This window comes from Bombus huntii, chromosome 3, assembly GCF_024542735.1.
Source record: "Bombus huntii isolate Logan2020A chromosome 3, iyBomHunt1.1, whole genome shotgun sequence".
Classification (NCBI taxonomy): Eukaryota; Metazoa; Arthropoda; class Insecta; order Hymenoptera; family Apidae; genus Bombus; species Bombus huntii.
The window spans coordinates 2766796-2784903 of NC_066240.1; the positions used below are offsets into that span (position 1 = coordinate 2766796).

The 18108-nt window shown below is 32.1% G+C and overlaps 4 protein-coding genes across 12 annotated transcripts; 2 read left to right on the forward strand and 2 right to left on the reverse strand.

Moving 5' to 3' along the window:
• The first annotated feature begins 152 nt into the window (after positions 1-152).
• On the forward strand, positions 153-4114 carry LOC126864295 (adenosylhomocysteinase). The gene is made up of 6 exons (XM_050615528.1): positions 153-318; positions 829-1019; positions 2235-2576; positions 2806-3021; positions 3139-3365; positions 3563-4114. The coding sequence occupies exons 1-6, from the start codon at positions 291-293 to the stop codon at positions 3858-3860; spliced, it is 1302 nt and encodes a 433-aa protein (XP_050471485.1). The 5' UTR covers positions 153-290; the 3' UTR covers positions 3861-4114.
• A 454-nt stretch (positions 4115-4568) lies between these two features.
• On the reverse strand, positions 4569-10136 carry LOC126864269 (GATOR complex protein WDR59). 8 transcript variants are annotated; one of them, XM_050615442.1, is made up of 22 exons: positions 9996-10136; positions 9836-9921; positions 9665-9714; positions 9418-9553; positions 9138-9351; positions 8926-9059; positions 8679-8828; positions 8448-8607; positions 8297-8376; positions 8153-8219; positions 7873-8081; positions 7552-7815; positions 7332-7482; positions 7055-7248; positions 6839-6972; positions 6542-6751; positions 6350-6476; positions 5819-5848; positions 5680-5718; positions 5207-5367; positions 4878-5131; positions 4569-4786 (listed from the first exon to the last, which is right to left on the reverse strand). In XM_050615442.1, the coding sequence occupies exons 2-22, from the start codon at positions 9887-9889 to the stop codon at positions 4647-4649; spliced, it is 2958 nt and encodes a 985-aa protein (XP_050471399.1). In that variant the 5' UTR covers positions 9890-9921; positions 9996-10136; the 3' UTR covers positions 4569-4646. The 8 variants fall into 8 exon arrangements, with proteins under 8 accessions (XP_050471399.1, XP_050471398.1, XP_050471402.1 ...); XM_050615441.1 differs by lacking the exon at positions 9996-10136 and having other exon boundaries at positions 9836-9989; XM_050615445.1 differs by lacking the exon at positions 9996-10136 and having other exon boundaries at positions 9447-9553.
• Positions 10137-10206: 70 nt separating this feature from the next.
• LOC126864319 (repressor of RNA polymerase III transcription MAF1 homolog) lies at positions 10207-12350 on the forward strand. Of its 2 annotated transcripts, none has more exons than XM_050615587.1 (5): positions 10207-11227; positions 11308-11448; positions 11642-11923; positions 11993-12112; positions 12188-12350. In XM_050615587.1, exons 1-5 carry the CDS (start codon positions 11145-11147, stop codon positions 12255-12257), a joined length of 696 nt encoding a protein of 231 aa, XP_050471544.1. In that variant the 5' UTR covers positions 10207-11144; the 3' UTR covers positions 12258-12350. The 2 variants fall into 2 exon arrangements, with proteins under 2 accessions (XP_050471544.1, XP_050471543.1); XM_050615586.1 differs by having other exon boundaries at positions 10216-11227; positions 11308-11457.
• On the reverse strand, positions 12272-17674 carry LOC126864277 (ubiquitin carboxyl-terminal hydrolase CYLD). The gene is made up of 11 exons (XM_050615466.1): positions 16888-17674; positions 16651-16792; positions 16356-16577; positions 15622-15797; positions 15426-15542; positions 15142-15365; positions 14899-15071; positions 14546-14842; positions 14361-14476; positions 14078-14294; positions 12272-14001 (listed from the first exon to the last, which is right to left on the reverse strand). The coding sequence occupies exons 1-11, from the start codon at positions 17365-17367 to the stop codon at positions 13811-13813; spliced, it is 2355 nt and encodes a 784-aa protein (XP_050471423.1). The 5' UTR covers positions 17368-17674; the 3' UTR covers positions 12272-13810.
• Between the last annotated feature and the right edge of the window lie 434 nt (positions 17675-18108).

Genomic DNA, 18108 nt, shown 5'->3' on the forward strand with positions numbered 1-18108 from the left:
GTGCAAATAAAATATCAAAAACTATAAAATAGAGATAACAATTCTCTTAAAAATGTTTCATTTTTCCTACTTGTTAAAGTTGTCCCGCCAAAACTTTTAAATTCTGCCACGCTACCAGCAAGTAGTGACGGTCTCTAGCGGAGTTTGTTAAAATGAGATCGTTGTACGTTCGTTGCCAGTAGTTCTACCGCAAGTAGCCGGCGAAGACATTTAGTGTTATATATTGTACGTTGTTCCGTTACTAAATAATTAGCTCTATCTTTTTGTAATAATTGTCTCTGTCAACGAAAATGTCTTCCAAACCTCCATTTAAAGTTGGTAGGTCATAGCTATTAATTTCGGAGTTACGTTAGTCAGACATGTGGTTGCTATTTGAGAAAAAGATTTGTAACCTTCTTCTATAATATTTAAAACATATCGCTTCATAATCCGCACATCTACACATAGTAGTCGAACCACAAAAAAAATATTACAGTAATGTAAAAGAAAAATATATTCAGATATAAATCCCAATTGAAAGTTGTTAAATGATGCAATAGTATGTGGAGATTAATCGATTAAGCACCTTCTGAATTAAGTTTCATAAATTGTGTCATAATTTGTCAATATGATAAATTTCGTTCTTTATACATAAAAATAATGATAAAATAAAACATAAAAAAAAATAGTTGTCTTTATTCCATTTTTCATTGAAACAGAGCAATGAAATATTTTTAAATATATCATAAAACGAAGTTGATTTCAAAATTTTTGAATTGAGCTCAATGATTCATCTATGAACAGTGATCTAAAATTTATAAAATCGATTTCTAACTTTTTTATTTGTAGCCGATTTGTCGTTGGCGGAATGGGGACGGAAAGAAATTACTTTGGCAGAAAATGAAATGCCTGGCCTCATGGCCATCAGGAAGAAATATGGTTCAGAAAAAGTTTTAAAAGGTGCACGAATTGCCGGTTGTTTACATATGACTGTGCAAACTGCGGTTCTCATTGAAACTCTGGTTGAACTTGGAGCTGAGGTAAGTTGATACCTTTCTACATCCCGGTCGTTTTCGTTTGATGTTCAAAATTCGGTTAAATCGTTGCTATTGTTTTCTTTGCCTGAACACTTACATACTAAGGTTTAATTCGATAGTCACAAACTCATCAGTACGATACTTTCTTTAAATTATTGATGAAACGATAATATCCCAAAAAATATTATTATTCAATATAAATTTTTATACACAAAATTAAAAATAAAAAATTTTTTGTTAGTTTAATATATTTATATTTGTACTATTAAAAGCAAATTAAAGATACATCCAATTATAAAATTCATAAAAATCTATTTTGTAAAAAATATAATTATTACAAAATAATTCAAATGAAAAATCATAAAAATAGAAAAATATAGAACGAAGCATAAGAGAGGAGAATGAAGAAACTAGTACGCGTTTATACGTATGCAGATCGATTTCATCGATCATGACCCTGCGTGTTTCGCAAGATTTACTAACAATTGTATCAGACATCGGGAAACTTTTGAACCATCCTCAAAGATCAGGATCAGGTAAAACGACACGGTTATCTTCGGTCCTTATTATGAAACATTTATATTTATTCAAAATACTTGACAATACACTTTTACATTTATTCAAAGCTGTGAAAGATAAATATCATAAACTTTTATGATGCAATGAAAACATCATATCTGTGAATGTAATATCATCCCATTGTAAGAAGTTTATTAATCAGCGGTTAGTAATCGGTATCTTCTTATCATTACCATAACTCATTCAAAATTAAAAAAAATATTATTAATATATAATTATATATATAATATATATAAAATAAAAAAAATATAATTAAATATATATAATATCACAATACTTAGGAACATTCTAGGACATTAGGAACATTCTGTTCTAGTCTCCGACACAATAAAATTACTTGCAAATAGAAAATCTGCAAATATTAATTATGACTTCAACAAAATGGCAAATGTAGAAATATCAGAAGATTATAAAAAAAATAATATCATTTTATATAATAATATAAAACGTAGTGGTTATCTCTGCATACTGTATGGATGCATTGACTCTGCATCAAAAACTTTTCGTACAACCCAGTGCAATGTTTCATATCCTGCTTTACGAATGAAACATGTTACCTTTGGGTTTGATTTCATAGACAATTTTACTCTAGAAACCAAGAAAGATGTTAATGACTCGTTATTGTCGTTATATCGATAGGTTCAATGGTCCTCGTGTAATATATTCAGCACTCAAGACCATGCAGCAGCAGCCATCGCAAAAACGGGGATTCCCGTGTATGCTTGGAAAGGTGAAACTGATGAAGAATATCTCTGGTGCATAGAACAGACCCTCGTATTTAAGGATGGAAAACCATTAAATCTGATTCTCGACGATGGCGGTGATCTGACCAACTTAGTGCATACCAAATTCCCGGAATATTTAAAAGAGTGCCGAGGTCTTTCCGAGGAAACCACAACCGGGGTTCACAATCTGTATCGCATGATGAAAGAAGGCGTTCTGAAAGTTCCTGCCATAAATGTAAACGATTCAGTAACGAAGGTTCGTCACATTGTGTTTGAGAAACAAAAAAAATATTCTTGTCCTAAAGAGAAAAAAACTGTTAGATTACTGCTAAGTAAAGTACTTATCATAAGTAAAAAATATATAAAAAGTCTCCGCAGCAATCTTGTAAATTATTTTATGATCGTTCACTTGTCTCATCTTTCTGTTACTCTCCAAATAATTAAATTTTAAATCCCATATAAGATAATTTTCTTCTGTTGAATAGAGTAAATTCGACAATCTTTATGGGTGTAGAGAATCATTAATCGATGGTATCAAACGAGCAACAGATATCATGATTGCTGGAAAGGTCTGTGTGGTTGCTGGATATGGAGACGTCGGAAAAGGTTGCGCACAAAGTCTCAGAGCACTTGGAGGACGTGTGATAATCACGGAAATCGATCCCATTAATGCGTTACAAGCTGCCATGGAAGGATACGAGGTGATTGCTGAAACATTAAATCAAAGATTATATACTCGAAGTGTATTGAAACCAATACTGATCAAAAATTGCAATGGAAGTAAATTATAATTGGTGAATTTCTAAATTACTCTCCAGGTAACGACAATGGAAGAAGTCTCAACCAAAGGACAGATTTATGTTACTACCACCGGTTGCAAAGACATCATAATGGGCGACCATTTTGTAAATATGCCAGAGGATGCTATAGTCTGTAATATTGGTCACTTCGATTGTGAGATTGACGTTGCATGGCTTGAGAAAAACGCTGTTGAAAAAGTCAACATTAAACCACAAGTAGACAGATATCAACTAAAGAACGGCAGGTGAATTAATAGTTCAATTTTGAAAAAAATATTTCTATATCGGAAAATCAAACATTAAATCGTGTAAAATTATTTGAGCAGAAAGTTAAACACATATTTTAGATATGTTCTAATTAAGTTTATACAATGTAAACTTGAATAGATTTTTGACCGGTTCCACGATACTTTCGATTAAAATTCCGATTCTTCCTTTTCAGACATATTATCCTCCTTGCGCAAGGTCGGTTGGTTAATCTTGGATGCGCCACAGGACATTCCAGTTTCGTGATGAGCAATTCGTTCACAAATCAGGTATTGGCACAAATAGAGTTGTGGACCAAATCTGAGTCCTATCCGGTCGGAGTTCACATGTTGCCGAAAAAATTGGACGAAGAAGTCGCCGCGTTGCATTTAAATCACCTTGGAGTAAAGTTGACCAAATTGACAGAGGAACAAGCGAAATATCTTGGTGTACCTAAAGAAGGACCTTACAAAGCTGACTATTATCGATACTAGTTATTATTCAAATTCAGAGGCTCTCATGTACTTTTTTGGACCATATGACGGATACAACTGGATTGTCAACCATTGATCTTTATAGTTGTTCATTTATTAATTTTAGTCTCAATATCGAGTGTTTTGTTATCTAGAAAAGTTATAACGAAAAATCACCGAAACAGGATTGTGTGTTTTGTATTGTATTGTTATAATCTGTGAACTTTATTGGGGATAATTATCGCTTTTAAATAAAAATATCTTGTTCAACAAGTTCCATATAAATGGCAGAGAAAAAGATTTCCCCGCCTCCATTAGAAGTTAGTTCTTTGACAAAGGTAACGATATCTGATATAAAAGATTAAAATGTTATCTAAAATATGGGACAATTTATATTGCCAGTTAGCGAGATGGTCGTGCTTAATTTCTGGCGTGATTTATAGTTTCCTTAAACGAAGAGAATATGCCGCGTTGGAAAAAGTGCTACGAGAAAAAGAAGCAGAGAAATTTGCTAGAGAAATCTTTCTTGCTCGTGAAAAGATTCGTCTAAATACTGGTATACTTTAATGTTTCTCAGTGCATCTATGAATATATTTTGTGAACATTCTATTTTTTTACAGCTGAGATAAAAGAATTAGAACAAATATTTCTTGAAATGAGTTCATCTAATGAAGAAATTAATTTAGTGAACAATAACAATAGAGATGCATAAAAATTGCAAAAGATCTTAAAAAAACATATTTATTATCTTCTCGTAACATTTCTATATATCTTCACGATTATGTACAATTCCTTCCTATCTTTTACTTATAACTTTAAGAGGGCAGAACTTTCCTGCAAACAATAACATCCACAGCCTGTGGGGCACAATGTTTGGTTAGTGAACCACGTTGCCAAATGTTGCGTGTGTCCCCCATGTCCACAAAATATACAGAAGTTGCTTGGACCTAAATATAAAAAAAAGAGATAATTATAAATTATTTTATTATACACTTTATAATTTAATAAAAAAATTGCACTGCATTAAATTAACTTTACCTCTAACAGAGATATGACAAATTACACATTCCAATGCTAATCGTTTACAACTTATACATTGAGGTCCTCTGCTAACTTTACCACACAATTGACATTCACTCTGAAATTCGACGCCTTTGTGCGTGTCCAGCGGAGTTGTGCTTACATGCTTCAATACTTGTGCACGTGCATCTAATAACCGCCACCTATGTAGCACTTCAGCATATGCTTTTTTATAACCATCGTAGAGAGCAGTATATTTTTCATCGAGCAACCTGTATGATCAATGCTTTGGCTTAATTCCTAACAAAATTGAACAATTCTACATTAAAGTCCTTAAAATTACGTACCTAATATTTTTCACGGAATCCCCGAATGTGTCTTGAATTAATTTTAAATCGTCAAGCGAATCGGACCACGAGTTAGATCGATGTTGCTTTAAATTTTGAAAGTTCCATCCCTCTAATGTGGTATCGGCTAGATGAATCGTATGATATGGAGAACCACCAGGCTAAAAAAATGTATCGAATGATGTATAAAATTACGAGCCTATTTATAAACATTACGCGAACAATATGAAAACACAATATACACAAATGATATGTAGAAAAGGCATAATGTCTATGATCAGTTCTGCACAAAGATGTTTGTCTTCTGTGTGAAATTTCTAGGTATTATCACAACAAAACAGTACATCACATATAATTAATTACTACTAACATGTACGATTATTTTATGGGTATTAATATTAATCATAATGTAAAACAGTTATTAGATGCAAGGTCAAGAAGTTTGGCATTTGAAATATTAAGCAGGGCCAAACCTGCATGCTTTGTGGCACCATGACACTTCCACTCCGATGCTGTAAGGCAGTAACAAATATCACCATGATAAAAGAACCCTAAGAACCAGTACATTTCAAACACGTACAAACTTAAAAAACTCCAAAAACCATGCCTTACCTTTAACCACCATTTTCCTGTAGAAAGCCTCTATAACAAAGATAACATAATATCAATCATTTGGTAATTTTTAAAAAATATATTAGAAAAGAAAAATACTGAAATAAAATACCAATATATTACGTCGGTATAGCATGACTCATTTAAATTCCGGATTATTCCAATTTTGGAAATTTATTATGTTAGAGAGAAATTTATAATTATGACACATACAATACCGTCGTATCGTACGACATTCATACATTTAAATCATATTTAAACATGCATCGAAAAAAAAGAAATGTGTGCTGAGTATGAAACATGTGATATACTGTAGATTGAGAAGTCAGCATTAAAACATGAATACAATAGATGATTATGTTCGAAGAGTATCCCCAAGTACTGAAATGTTCAGTATGTTTGTGAACAGAAGACAAAATATGATCAAGACATGTAATGTAGCAACTATCAATGATGCTATAAAAATTGTGCTTGTGCCAGGCCATGCTAAAACATTTTAATATCTACAAAAAATAAATACAACGTACTTACACTAACGTTAATGGACTTGCTACTTAGCCGTGTCTGACCAACGTCCGGATTTTCCAAACGATAACTAAATGCACAACTCAGCATACCTGCCATTTGAATGTCTGATTGATTGGCATAATGCTGTATTCTAAAGTAGAGACGGATTGTTGTAAAATAATTTGTTTTTATTGTAAGTAGTAATCCATTACTTACAAGGAATGAATTAAATTTTGACCAAAAGGATGTAAAGGCCATGGAGCATCAATCTCAGGTGACTGACAAGAATTTTGTCCTATATTTGAAACTGGTTGTGATATTACAAGAGCGGCTAAACACCATGCCTGAACCAAATCAGGACGTTCCAATGATGCAGCTACATTTGCATTGTATTGACACATTGCTGGGATATCTGTGATATTGATACTAGATATAAAATAAAATTAAGAAATTATTTTCTGAAAATCGATGAATATCTCTGAAAATTGTATCACAATTATATATTGTACTTACACATATTTTTCTGCTAGTTCTTTGTTGACGAAAAACAATGAAGAAGCATCATATATCATTACCATAAAATGATAGTTTTTACAACATGATCTATGAGTCATTCTATTTGTATTATGCAATCCCCGATTCATTTTCTATTAATTTGAAATATTTAATGAGGTTCTTACAAGTATTTCATATTATGAACATTCTCACAAAAAATTTTATTATACATACTCGATCTTGAAAATAAAAAGAACTTATAGGAATATTATCATTTGACTGTACATAAGAATTTGGATACATATGCATAAAATGTTCTCCATTGCCTATTCCGTTTCCTAATGCAGAAAGTGCTCTGGGTGTTGTACACTCTGGTTTCATGGACGACCTTCTCGTATATGAAGCACGACCAAAACATACGAGTATACCTATATACAAATAGAGACAATGAATGAAGCTTCTATTATGTACAGTATTTTGTTACCATTTCTTATTATTTTTTTATACATACCCACGCAACAAAATTTAGCACCAGATGTTCTAGGAAAGGGTATGTAGGCATCTTGATAATTTGTATACATGTTAGAAGAGTTTAAGAAATTCGCATTGTCTTGAATGTCGTATCCTAAGTGACTACTTTCATTCTCATCCTTTTTACATGTCTATAGAAATAAGAAAGACGTTAGATATTATAAAAGATGGACGTAATCTGAGAAATATATTTCTTTTACTTGCTCCAATGTTGTAATTAATTGTCTAAGACAAGGTTCTAAACATGATCTGTTTTTTTTAACGCGTTGCTGAGCAGTTTGCTTTAAAACTTTCAACAACTTTGCCAATGTTGTATTGTCGATCGTTGTTCCATGACAGAATTGGAATGTAGGTTGCGCACTATATGGATAGTTCGCAGGGAAATTTACTTTTAATATCACATTGTAACTTTTATTGGATGCTGTTACAGTACAACTACGTTCCACAGCATCCATGGTATTGACCTGCAAAGATAAAAATATATACTATATGCATTTCTATTTTACGTTTATATGTATCACCTCTATGTTTGGTATGTTCATATTTATTAAAGAAAATTCTTGTTGCAAAGTTTTTGGTTGTGTAGGAGACGATATTTCTTTATTACTTTCAATATATGCATCTGTTTCAGAATTCAATATAGGTTCATCAACTTTTGTTGTTATACAATTCATTTCATGATCAGTTTGAGCGTCATTAAGTTGTAGCTGTTGAACGGATTGTAATGTTCCTATATTAATGGCAACTATATTAGTTGAATGAAAGAAGTGCATTATATTTATAAATAAGACTGAAACATACTTAAACTATTATCTTCAGGATACTGAGTATAAATAGATGAACCATCATCTATCCCATGTCCACATAACTAGAATAGAATTATATGTTATATTTTTTATAAATAAAAATTTTAACCTTTGCACATATATGTATAGAAGTACCCACTTTCTTTAAAAATGGATCAATTTTATATATCCTCAAACATTGATCCTTTGACCAAGTAATTAATTCAAAATCACTATTTTCTGCAAATCATAAATATATTTTATGATATTTTATTCCTTTTTATTTGAAAATTTATATACATAATACATACCCAATTTTTGATGTCTCCATTGAAATTCAAGAACAACATCAGTATGTCCTACAAAAGTATAAATAGGAGCACTGAGGTCTGTTGTATTCCATAATAACAAACTATTCTCTCCTCGTCGTAACTGCGGTACTACTATTGTTACCAGTCCTTCACCAAATGGCTATGGATAACTTATTGTTAGTTTTTATAGATAGAAATAAATTTAGATTCTCGATATATCTATATCTTTACCGTGTATCTCGCTCTCCATACGGGTGAGTTTGTTGTTAAAATGCTCTCAGCTCTTCGTGGATTACTGATATCAAAAATTTTCACTGTACAATCTTGACTAGATGTTGCCAATTGATTTTGTTGAAATGGACACCAATCTAAACCATGTATCTAAAATAACTTTTATAAGTATGTCATTGAACTTTACTAAAGTGACATTATTAGATATTATTATAGTGAATAGAGCTATTATGAAATCAGGCTGTACTTTTGTTAGATGAGCAGCTATGTACTGCATAGGACTATTTCCTTTTCTTTGATCCCATATTTTAATATCTCCATCATGAGCTGTAGCCAACATGTTGGGAGAAAGAGTGTTCCATCTTACTTGAGAAGAACCAGCTATAACACATTCAATTATATGTCTCTTTAAATGTTTGCAAATTATTTCACAATGGGTTTTATAATCTCTATATTTACCAACTGCAGATAATGATAAACAAGGCTTCCTTTGATCTCTTATGTCCCAAATATGTATAAATGTATCAATGCTACAGGAAGCAATGATATCTGGTTCTTTGGGATGCCAGTTTAGGTCACTCACAACTCTTGTATGTGCTTTTAGACTATTTGTTGTTTGTAAGTCATAATTACCAGTTCCAGTAAGAGACAGTATTTCGATACGCGTATTGCTCTAAAATTTAAATACAATTAGGTATATCTACAATATTATTTACAACATATAGATTTAGTTTCTAACCGATACAGCGCATAGATGACAATTTATACTTGTGGGGTTCCATTCTGCAGAGCCAACTTCATATTTACTTTGTCTTTGAAATTTTTTTAATACGTCAGCACTCTCGTCAAGGTATTTTATCGCGAAACATCTGCGTCTAAAAATATATAATAGAAAAAGATCGCAAAAAATTAGAAAACATAAAAGTTATAGGAAATTACATATTAAATATATATAAAAATAAAAACTTCATTTTTTGTTTACTTACCCGGCAAGTAATACATAATTACCCGTTGCATCCACGGCCATAGTATTAGCCTATATACATAAAACAAAAATAATTCTACAATAAAAAACAATTGTATATCATAGTATTTAAAATTGAAATACACGTTGTTTGTAATAATAACATATATTTTCATGTAATAAGATAACCTACCTGTAAATCACGGTGTTCCGTAACGACATAGTCGCTGCCCCAACGTTTTGACATTTTACCAATAAATTCGAATTCCTGTCAGCATTCTGCAAGGTTAGAAATAAACCGAATATACGCGGACTGGAATTGAATCGTACACAGTATACGCAATCGTACATACAATCAAAGCTAGTATATGATTCGTTGCATCGCGTCCTAACCCACACATCTTTATCGGTGGGTTTCGATTGGCTGAACAAAATTCATGTACATATCCCTGCTAAAAAACAAATGTGGGCAAGGGGTAAAGCGAGAGGAAGCAATGTAAAAAGAGTAAAAGAGAGGGAAAGAGAATTAGAGAAAGAGAGAAAAGTTCAAGACGCTTCGCTGTGCTATTTCTGTCACGTAGAACGCATATATTCGTTGCATATAGGTGTACTAATATCGGGACGCAAATAATTGATAAACGGTGGCAAACAGGAACAAAAAAGAGTAGAAGTTTGATGATCCTTGATTATTGCATCGAAATTATATCAAATCTACGGTGGTTTTGTTTGACAGTGACCGTGATAATTCAAGTGATAGTGACAACAATGTCCGTAATTATGGATTGTTTTCGTCAGTAGCGGATGTGTAAAAATTTTCTTAGTCACTTTGTTTAGCTGACTTCTAATAAACGAGTCTGATTCCTTGTTTTCTCACAACTCTTGTGGCACATTCGCCAGCGACTTTCAGTTTAGCGCGAGTTTTCGACCCTAAAAAAAAAAGAAAAGAAAAAAGAAGAACGGCGTCTTTTGTTTCTCAAGGGTAGTCTCGCCGTTTTGTCTGTTCTATACGCCGTTTTCCCTCTCTTTAGCTTGCACGTCACTCGCACCAGCGACAAGAAAGCAACGCTGGTCATAGCTGAAGTTTAATCTGAGAACCGATTGCTGAAATCGGACTGCGTACAGACGGTAAATTCGTCTCGATATCTTTAATTAGAGATCTGTGATGTACAAGCTCAGCGTCGCGGGAAAAATCATTACGTCCACGATTAATTTCGTACACTCGAAGAGGAAAGGAATTTTCATATATATAAGAAAGATGTACAAAGACTCAATAAGTCTTCGATGTCCGAGAAGTTTTCTAAATTTTCGATTATATTGAACACCTTGACCGTCCGACTGAGAAACGAGGTCAAGTTTAGTCGAAAAACACATTAAAGGTCATCAGCTCCTATGTAATGGAGCATTAATGACAGGAGTGTTACACTAAGAGATGCACAAAGGATATTCAGTACAGAGAGGCTGTTCTTACACAACGTAAAAGGAAACTGCTGCTTGTCGACAAGATGAAATTGCTGGAAAGTACACGTTTCGAAGCTATAAACAGTGCCTTGTCCATCAAGACTGGAGACAGCAAAATAATAGGCAGGTAAGACAATTGGAAAGATATTTAGTGGAAATATACTATTCTTTAAAATAATATTAAACATTATCTCTCTTGTTCCACAGAATAGAGAGTTACTCTTGCAAAATGGCTGGAAATGATAAACAGTTGTATAAACGTTTCAATGCAGAGCAAGGTTTTACTCCACATGATCTTCAAGCTTTATCACCACCACAAACATCTTTAGGAACATCACCTGCTCAAGGGTACTTTAGGTATTAAAAATTGTAGATGAGAGATGTAATGAAATAATAAATTTAGAAATCTGAACATTATCTGAACATTAAATAATAAAAATCATAAAAATCTACAATACCTTATAAAAGAATATCTGTTTATTTTTTGACAGCATCTGTTACCTGTAGAGTGATTTAACGCTTCTCCATATTTTTGCTCCAGCCGCAGTGTTTCTGGTGATGAAGATGGTCCACTATGTGATACAATCAGTAGAAAAACATTATTCTATTTGATTGCCACCTTGAATTCAGCTTTCCATCCAGATTATGATTTTTCTGATGCTAAGAGCCATGAATTCAGTAAAGAACCAAGCTTGCAATGGGTCATGAATGCTGTAGATAGTAATTTGAGTGCAACCGCGGTTGATCATTATCGTACTCTTCGAACGGCACTTTGGGCTGCCATTGATCATGAAATATCTTTAAATGAATGTGATATTTATAGGTAAATATCTAGAATTTCATGAAAAAAAGGTATATACTAAATAAGGTTAAGAATACGATAATATTTTAGTTACAATCCAGATTTTGCATCTGATCCATTTGGAGAAGATGGCTGCTTGTGGTCTTTTAATTATTTCTTCTATAATAAGAAATTAAAACGCATTGTGTTTTTCCCATGCAGAGCAATAAAGTGAGTATAATCATTCTTCAGTTCAACTATTGTTTACTTATATTCTCTATCATTTTTTTAAATGTGTATTTACAGTCCTCTCTACGTGTTAGATTCTGGTGTTGGCAGTGATTTTGCCATGGATGAAGATGAAGACAGATACTAAATTCATAATACATGTTTACAAACTTCATCACTATCTTTATTTGTTCTGCCATACAGAGGCATGAATGAACATTAAATTTCACCTATTATAGTAGTGTTACGTTTAACTAACCGCTACTATCCCCACCAGTTCTTAGAACTAGTTTCCCGAAACTTCTGACGTTACGCAATTAAAATAAATAAACGTGTCAGACATCCCTCTTGCATTCAACGGAGTACTTAGAATTTTCTAGAATTATACTTCTCTTGAAAACCGATTAGATATGATCCCGAGCCGCGGTTAATTAACGCGGCACTACTGTACGTAACTTATTATGTACAGTGATACATTTCAAGTGTTACAATTATTTCGTTTATTTTCACTTACAGTGATGTTTATTTTTAACAGAAAATTTAATTAATTTACTTTTCCGTTTCTTTTTTATGTACGATATTAAAGCGTAATTGTAGTCAACAAAGAATCAAACAGAAGAACAATACTGTACGATCTTGAAATTATGTTGTTTTCCTTATAAATTTATAACTTTCATATATACGTTTACTATCCAAGATATTTTAAACATATAAATCTGCTATATAGTAATCGAATCTTGATAAATCTAAGAATTAGATTTTATTTTTATGTGAAATGTTCAAAATATCAAAATAGATCTTTATTATCAACAATTATTAAAAAAGAAATCTATATAACAAAGCAACAAACTTAGTGGATTCTAAATTATTGTTGTGCTATGTTGCTCTATTAGAGCCCCTTAGAATTATTATGATAGTAACAATAGGAAAATTAAAACAAATCTAATTTGATATTATAAAACGCGAGTATAAAATTATGAGAGCAACAATAGATTTAAAAGTGCAACGTTAACTTTTGAATCCTAGTCATTATATTTTTAAGTTACGAAATATTTGTTAGCCGTTTGTGCTCTTTGCTATGAAAATCAGTCATCTGATGCTTCTTAATGTCTTTGATAAGCTTTTCATATAAAATTGTTTATGTTTCATATATTACTTTTGATAAATATACACGATTCTAATATATGTATTGATATATAAATACTCAGTTTTGTGCACTATAAAGATTTCAATTCAATATTTTGAATTCATTCTAAATAAACTGATTAGATCGTGCAATATGTATAAACTTTACAATACTTAGTAGATTTTACTGTAACTTTTGTGTAGAGTGGAAAATTTAATTTTATGTCACTCAAATATATATATATGTATACATATATCTCGAGAATTTAAAAAATAACATTATACTGGAGTTACTAGTTTTTGATTCAAAACAGTGATTATCTGGTAATTTGTATAATGTATGTGTATAACCTTAGTTCCCTTAAGACTACATGTTTGTCTGTCAACATTTGAATAAACTTTATGAGCTGATACAATTCAGCCATGCATTGATATTTTCTTTACCTCTTGTGTTTAGTAGTATAAAGTCTTTATCACATACATGAAATAAATAAAGCAACAAGCACAAACATTATGCCTATTTTCATTGAGTAGTAACTGCAAACCTAACTTACCTAAATTATCAGGCAATTTAACTTATTTGTACATCATAACATCAGGAGATTGATACATGCACATATATGCATCGCATAACAGTCGTTTTGCATGTTCCGGTAGATGACGATCGTCTGTCAATTCAGTTAGGTAATTTCCACCTTCTTCGCTTAACCAATATGGAAAATCTGGACATGGAACCATTTCCGGTATATTGTAACCGTTTTGTTCCCCTAAAGAAATAAGAGAAAATTTATCAGTCAGCAATAAAGATACAGTATATGAGCTTATAAAACATAATTGAAATACCTTTCCTATCAGCCATAGAATCAAAAAAGCACCAAGGTGCTTCTGAACCAGAACCACATTTTACAAAACACACATAGTGGGAGGTTTCAATGCAAACTACAGCCGATAATTCTAAATATAATCGTGGGATCAGACAATGTTCTTGTAAAATAGCGAACTCCATTGGTACAATAAGCTTCTTTGGTTCATGATTTGTCCTTCGTTCATGTCGATGCACCTAAACAAATTTTTTAAAACTTCTGTATTAGAAGTTCAGTTTTTTCTACCTGCTTATTCATTTTACCTTTTCTAAACATTGCAAACAGAAAGCAATGCTTTCAAGTCCAACGCCACATTGTCCATAGCACTCTTTACATTCGTATTCCGCTAGCTTTCCACAAACGGTACATTGCCTTGGAGCTACAAGTGAAAAATTGGACATGATTGACAAACAATATTTTTATGTTACAGCATAATAATAATGCTTACAATCCTCGATTATATCCGTTACATCAAGTAATAATGTAGGTTGAATTTTCTGGTACATCTTGAATGACTTTCCAAACCGTGGCATTTGTATAATAAGACACGAAGGAACTTCTTTTAATCTTATATTACTCGTAAGAAAACTCTGTTCTAATAGTTGCTGAACAGTTGGAAGATTTAAGTGATCATCTTTTTCGACAAAAAGTTGGTAATGATACGCATCTTGACCAGAGCTTAATTTAAGAAACGGTTCAGCATTCAGAATTTGAGCAACCAGGGATGTTAAAAATTCCTCAGGATCTGAAAAATTTAAACAATTTTATTTATTAAAATATTATTCATCTATGATCAAATACCTTTTTCTTCACTAGTGAGCCCGGACACAGACGATAATTTTTCAAGTAAAGTCCGGAGCTTCATCACTCGATCTGCCCTTACAAACATATTTTTCCTAAGTGGATTTACAATTTCTTCGCGTAGTACCCTTTGTACTTCTTCGTACTGTGGACAATCTTTTTCATTTGGTGGTCTAAAAAGCAATATATTATGTATGACGTCATTTTAATTTGAAAAAATGAAAATGGAATCAGATTCGATACCTAAATAAAAGATTATCAAAAACGCTAGTAAATGTGAACATGCTGAAAAGAGTAGCATCCAAGTAGCACGAATTGTGATGACCTTGAATTCCTCGATATTTTCCACAAATACTTTCCAAATTTCCTTTTACGGAAATAGGTCGTACCATACCAACAATAACAGAGCTTTCCATATTTCCGAAATTATCCGTACTTATCGATGTTGTTGGATCATCAATTTTTGCCTATATAAATATATTTCGTTACACGACTGCAAAAAGAATATACAAAGTGGTAATACTTACTATGGTATCATATCGTGAACATTGGTCAAGATCCGTGAAAACAGCTCTGTGTGGTCGACAATGGAAATATCTTACATCTTTATATGTTCCGTCAGTACCAGATGGATGATTATCATCCTAAAAATAAAACAATTATATTTTCTTTTTAATTTTTTTGAAAGTTCCTTTTTATTGTTAGTTTTTATGTTATATGTACCAATTCTACAGCTGCCATCAATTTACCAGGAGTAATACCAGGAGGAGTTCCGATCCAACGAATAATTCCATAGTGTACATCAGAATCCAACAGTACTTTCACATTTGAACCCACAATTAAATCTAAATTTTCTGTTCGTCCACATTTTTTATTTTCATTCTTTTCAGGTGTATTACCTGTTATAATAGTAAAAATATATACTCATGTATTGAAATCAAAATAAAAACATTAGCATTAATAGCATTTCATAGAAAAACTCAATTGTACTGAAATTGTGTAATGAAATTAAGGAAAAAAAGAGATGGAATGTAATTTAACATGCTAAATAAATATGAAATATGGAACGCTAGTGAAGTGAAGAATGTCTACTATTCCTTACTACAACCCAATGAACTTGAACGTCCAAGTGTCCCTTCAATATCACTATACACATTTGATTCAATATCACTACTCCACTTATGTTCTAATACAAAGAGGGGGATATTTTGCAAAGCAGCAGCCATTTTATAATAAAATTATGAAAAGTTTACAACACTAAAAAGCTTGCCGATAGTACAGAGTGAGACTAAGATTCTGGTTATTTTTACCCATCTGAGTTATTTTTAACTCCCTCTACTACATGTGGTAGGTAAAGGCAAGTATACTATGCAGAATTTTTAGAAAAGTTAGCAAACTATTCTACTAAGCAATAAACTGAGAAAACTTAAAATTTATTTTTATATTTTTGTAATTACCATGGGTGGTGGTGTTCTTAGTTACACTGCTGTCATTTTCATGTGTTGTTGATTTTATTGATTGATGATATTCTTTTGACAGAGATCTTTGGTTTCTATTATTATTTTTATTATCATCATATAGAGTGAATCTTTCTAATAAGACAGGTGGTATTGTATCCAATACAGATTTTTTCTTATCATTTGTATAATTATTGCCTGTTTCAATGTTTATACAAGAATCTGAAATAAAATATTCAATTAATGAATTAAAATTCTACAAAAATTGAAAGATATAGAATATTTATCTTTGTACTTTTATCTGGTTTTGCAAGACCTGTAGGACCTCCAGGTTTTATTGGGAAAATATTACTTAGTGTAGCAAATCTTCCTTCAGAGTGAGTAGAAACAAAATATTCGTTGCTTACTAAAGCAGTCTTAGATAGTTGGTCGCCATCCTACAAATATATTGTCATATAGGTATATTCATATTCATTTAGTAAAAAATATTAAGGGTATAAACGACAATACACAAAATATTTCATGGAATTACCAACAAATCAAGGCCAAAATAATATCCTTGCCCAAGCTGTGGCACAGGTCCAATATACTTAATAATAGCCAAAAATTTGGTACATCCCGAGGGATCAGCACAATACCAAACAGTGTCATTTATTTCTAGGTTCATAAGTTCTTCACATAAGTGTTTGTAATTTGCCAAGCGAACCCTCTCTTGAGGGACTGACACAGCAGGTAGAAATTTCCATACTTCTGGTGTAACAGAAATCAGATCAAATTTGTGGCATCGCCATTCAGTGCCACGCCAAATTTCGGATCCTGTCGTATCAATCACGCGTACTTTGAGTGCGCTATCTCCTAAATCTTCGACAGCTTCGACCAGCATGCCGAGACGTAATGTATTGACATTTTTGTCACATTCACTGGACATACGCATGAGAATGGTATTTTGCTTGGCGACAAAATACTGTGAGATCTGTCGGTCTTCTTTATTACTGGAATTCCGCTTTTCCATGATTAATCGTAGACGATCATCATAATAAAATAATTTATTAACCACATGTGCGGAACACGCGGATAAAGAGAAACGTTTATCTCTGTCACTGTACAGTTTTGGTTTTATATCAAATTAGACAAATATAGAAGGAAATGTAGAGAAATAGAAACTCTACATCCATGTTACTTAGTGTATTATTAAGATTTGAGAGTATCCAGTAAAATTATTTAAAGAAATATTGTTTAGAGTATGAACGAATACCTACGAATGACAATCAAATTCAAGCAGAAGAATGCACTTTGACTGTCAATCTATGTAGGGTATTTAATAGTGAGAAGATGGGTTGCATTGTTGGTAATCACTAGTCGGAAATTTTAAGCTGTGTTCTCATTCATCACATTGGATTGAGCTTTATTTTAGAGGTCCAAAAATTATAGACTCTTTTTTATTTACGATCTTATAGTTTTCAACATGTAAAATCTGAAAACACAAATTTTAAATTGCAGAGTCTACTGGTTGAAATGTAATGATTATATAAAACTAAGCATTTTTAGGGTATTTTACACTTTGGCGCCATATTGGCTTCTACCCATTCTTCCTCCAATAACTGGACTATACAGATGACATCTGATTGGTCGCACAGATAAAGTTATATGCTCTTGACTTCCGCTTACCTTATTAAAAAATGTAATGTCTTCGAATCGCTCCCATCAACAATCCTATCAAATTAATGTTGTTATAATCATAATCAAATAAATA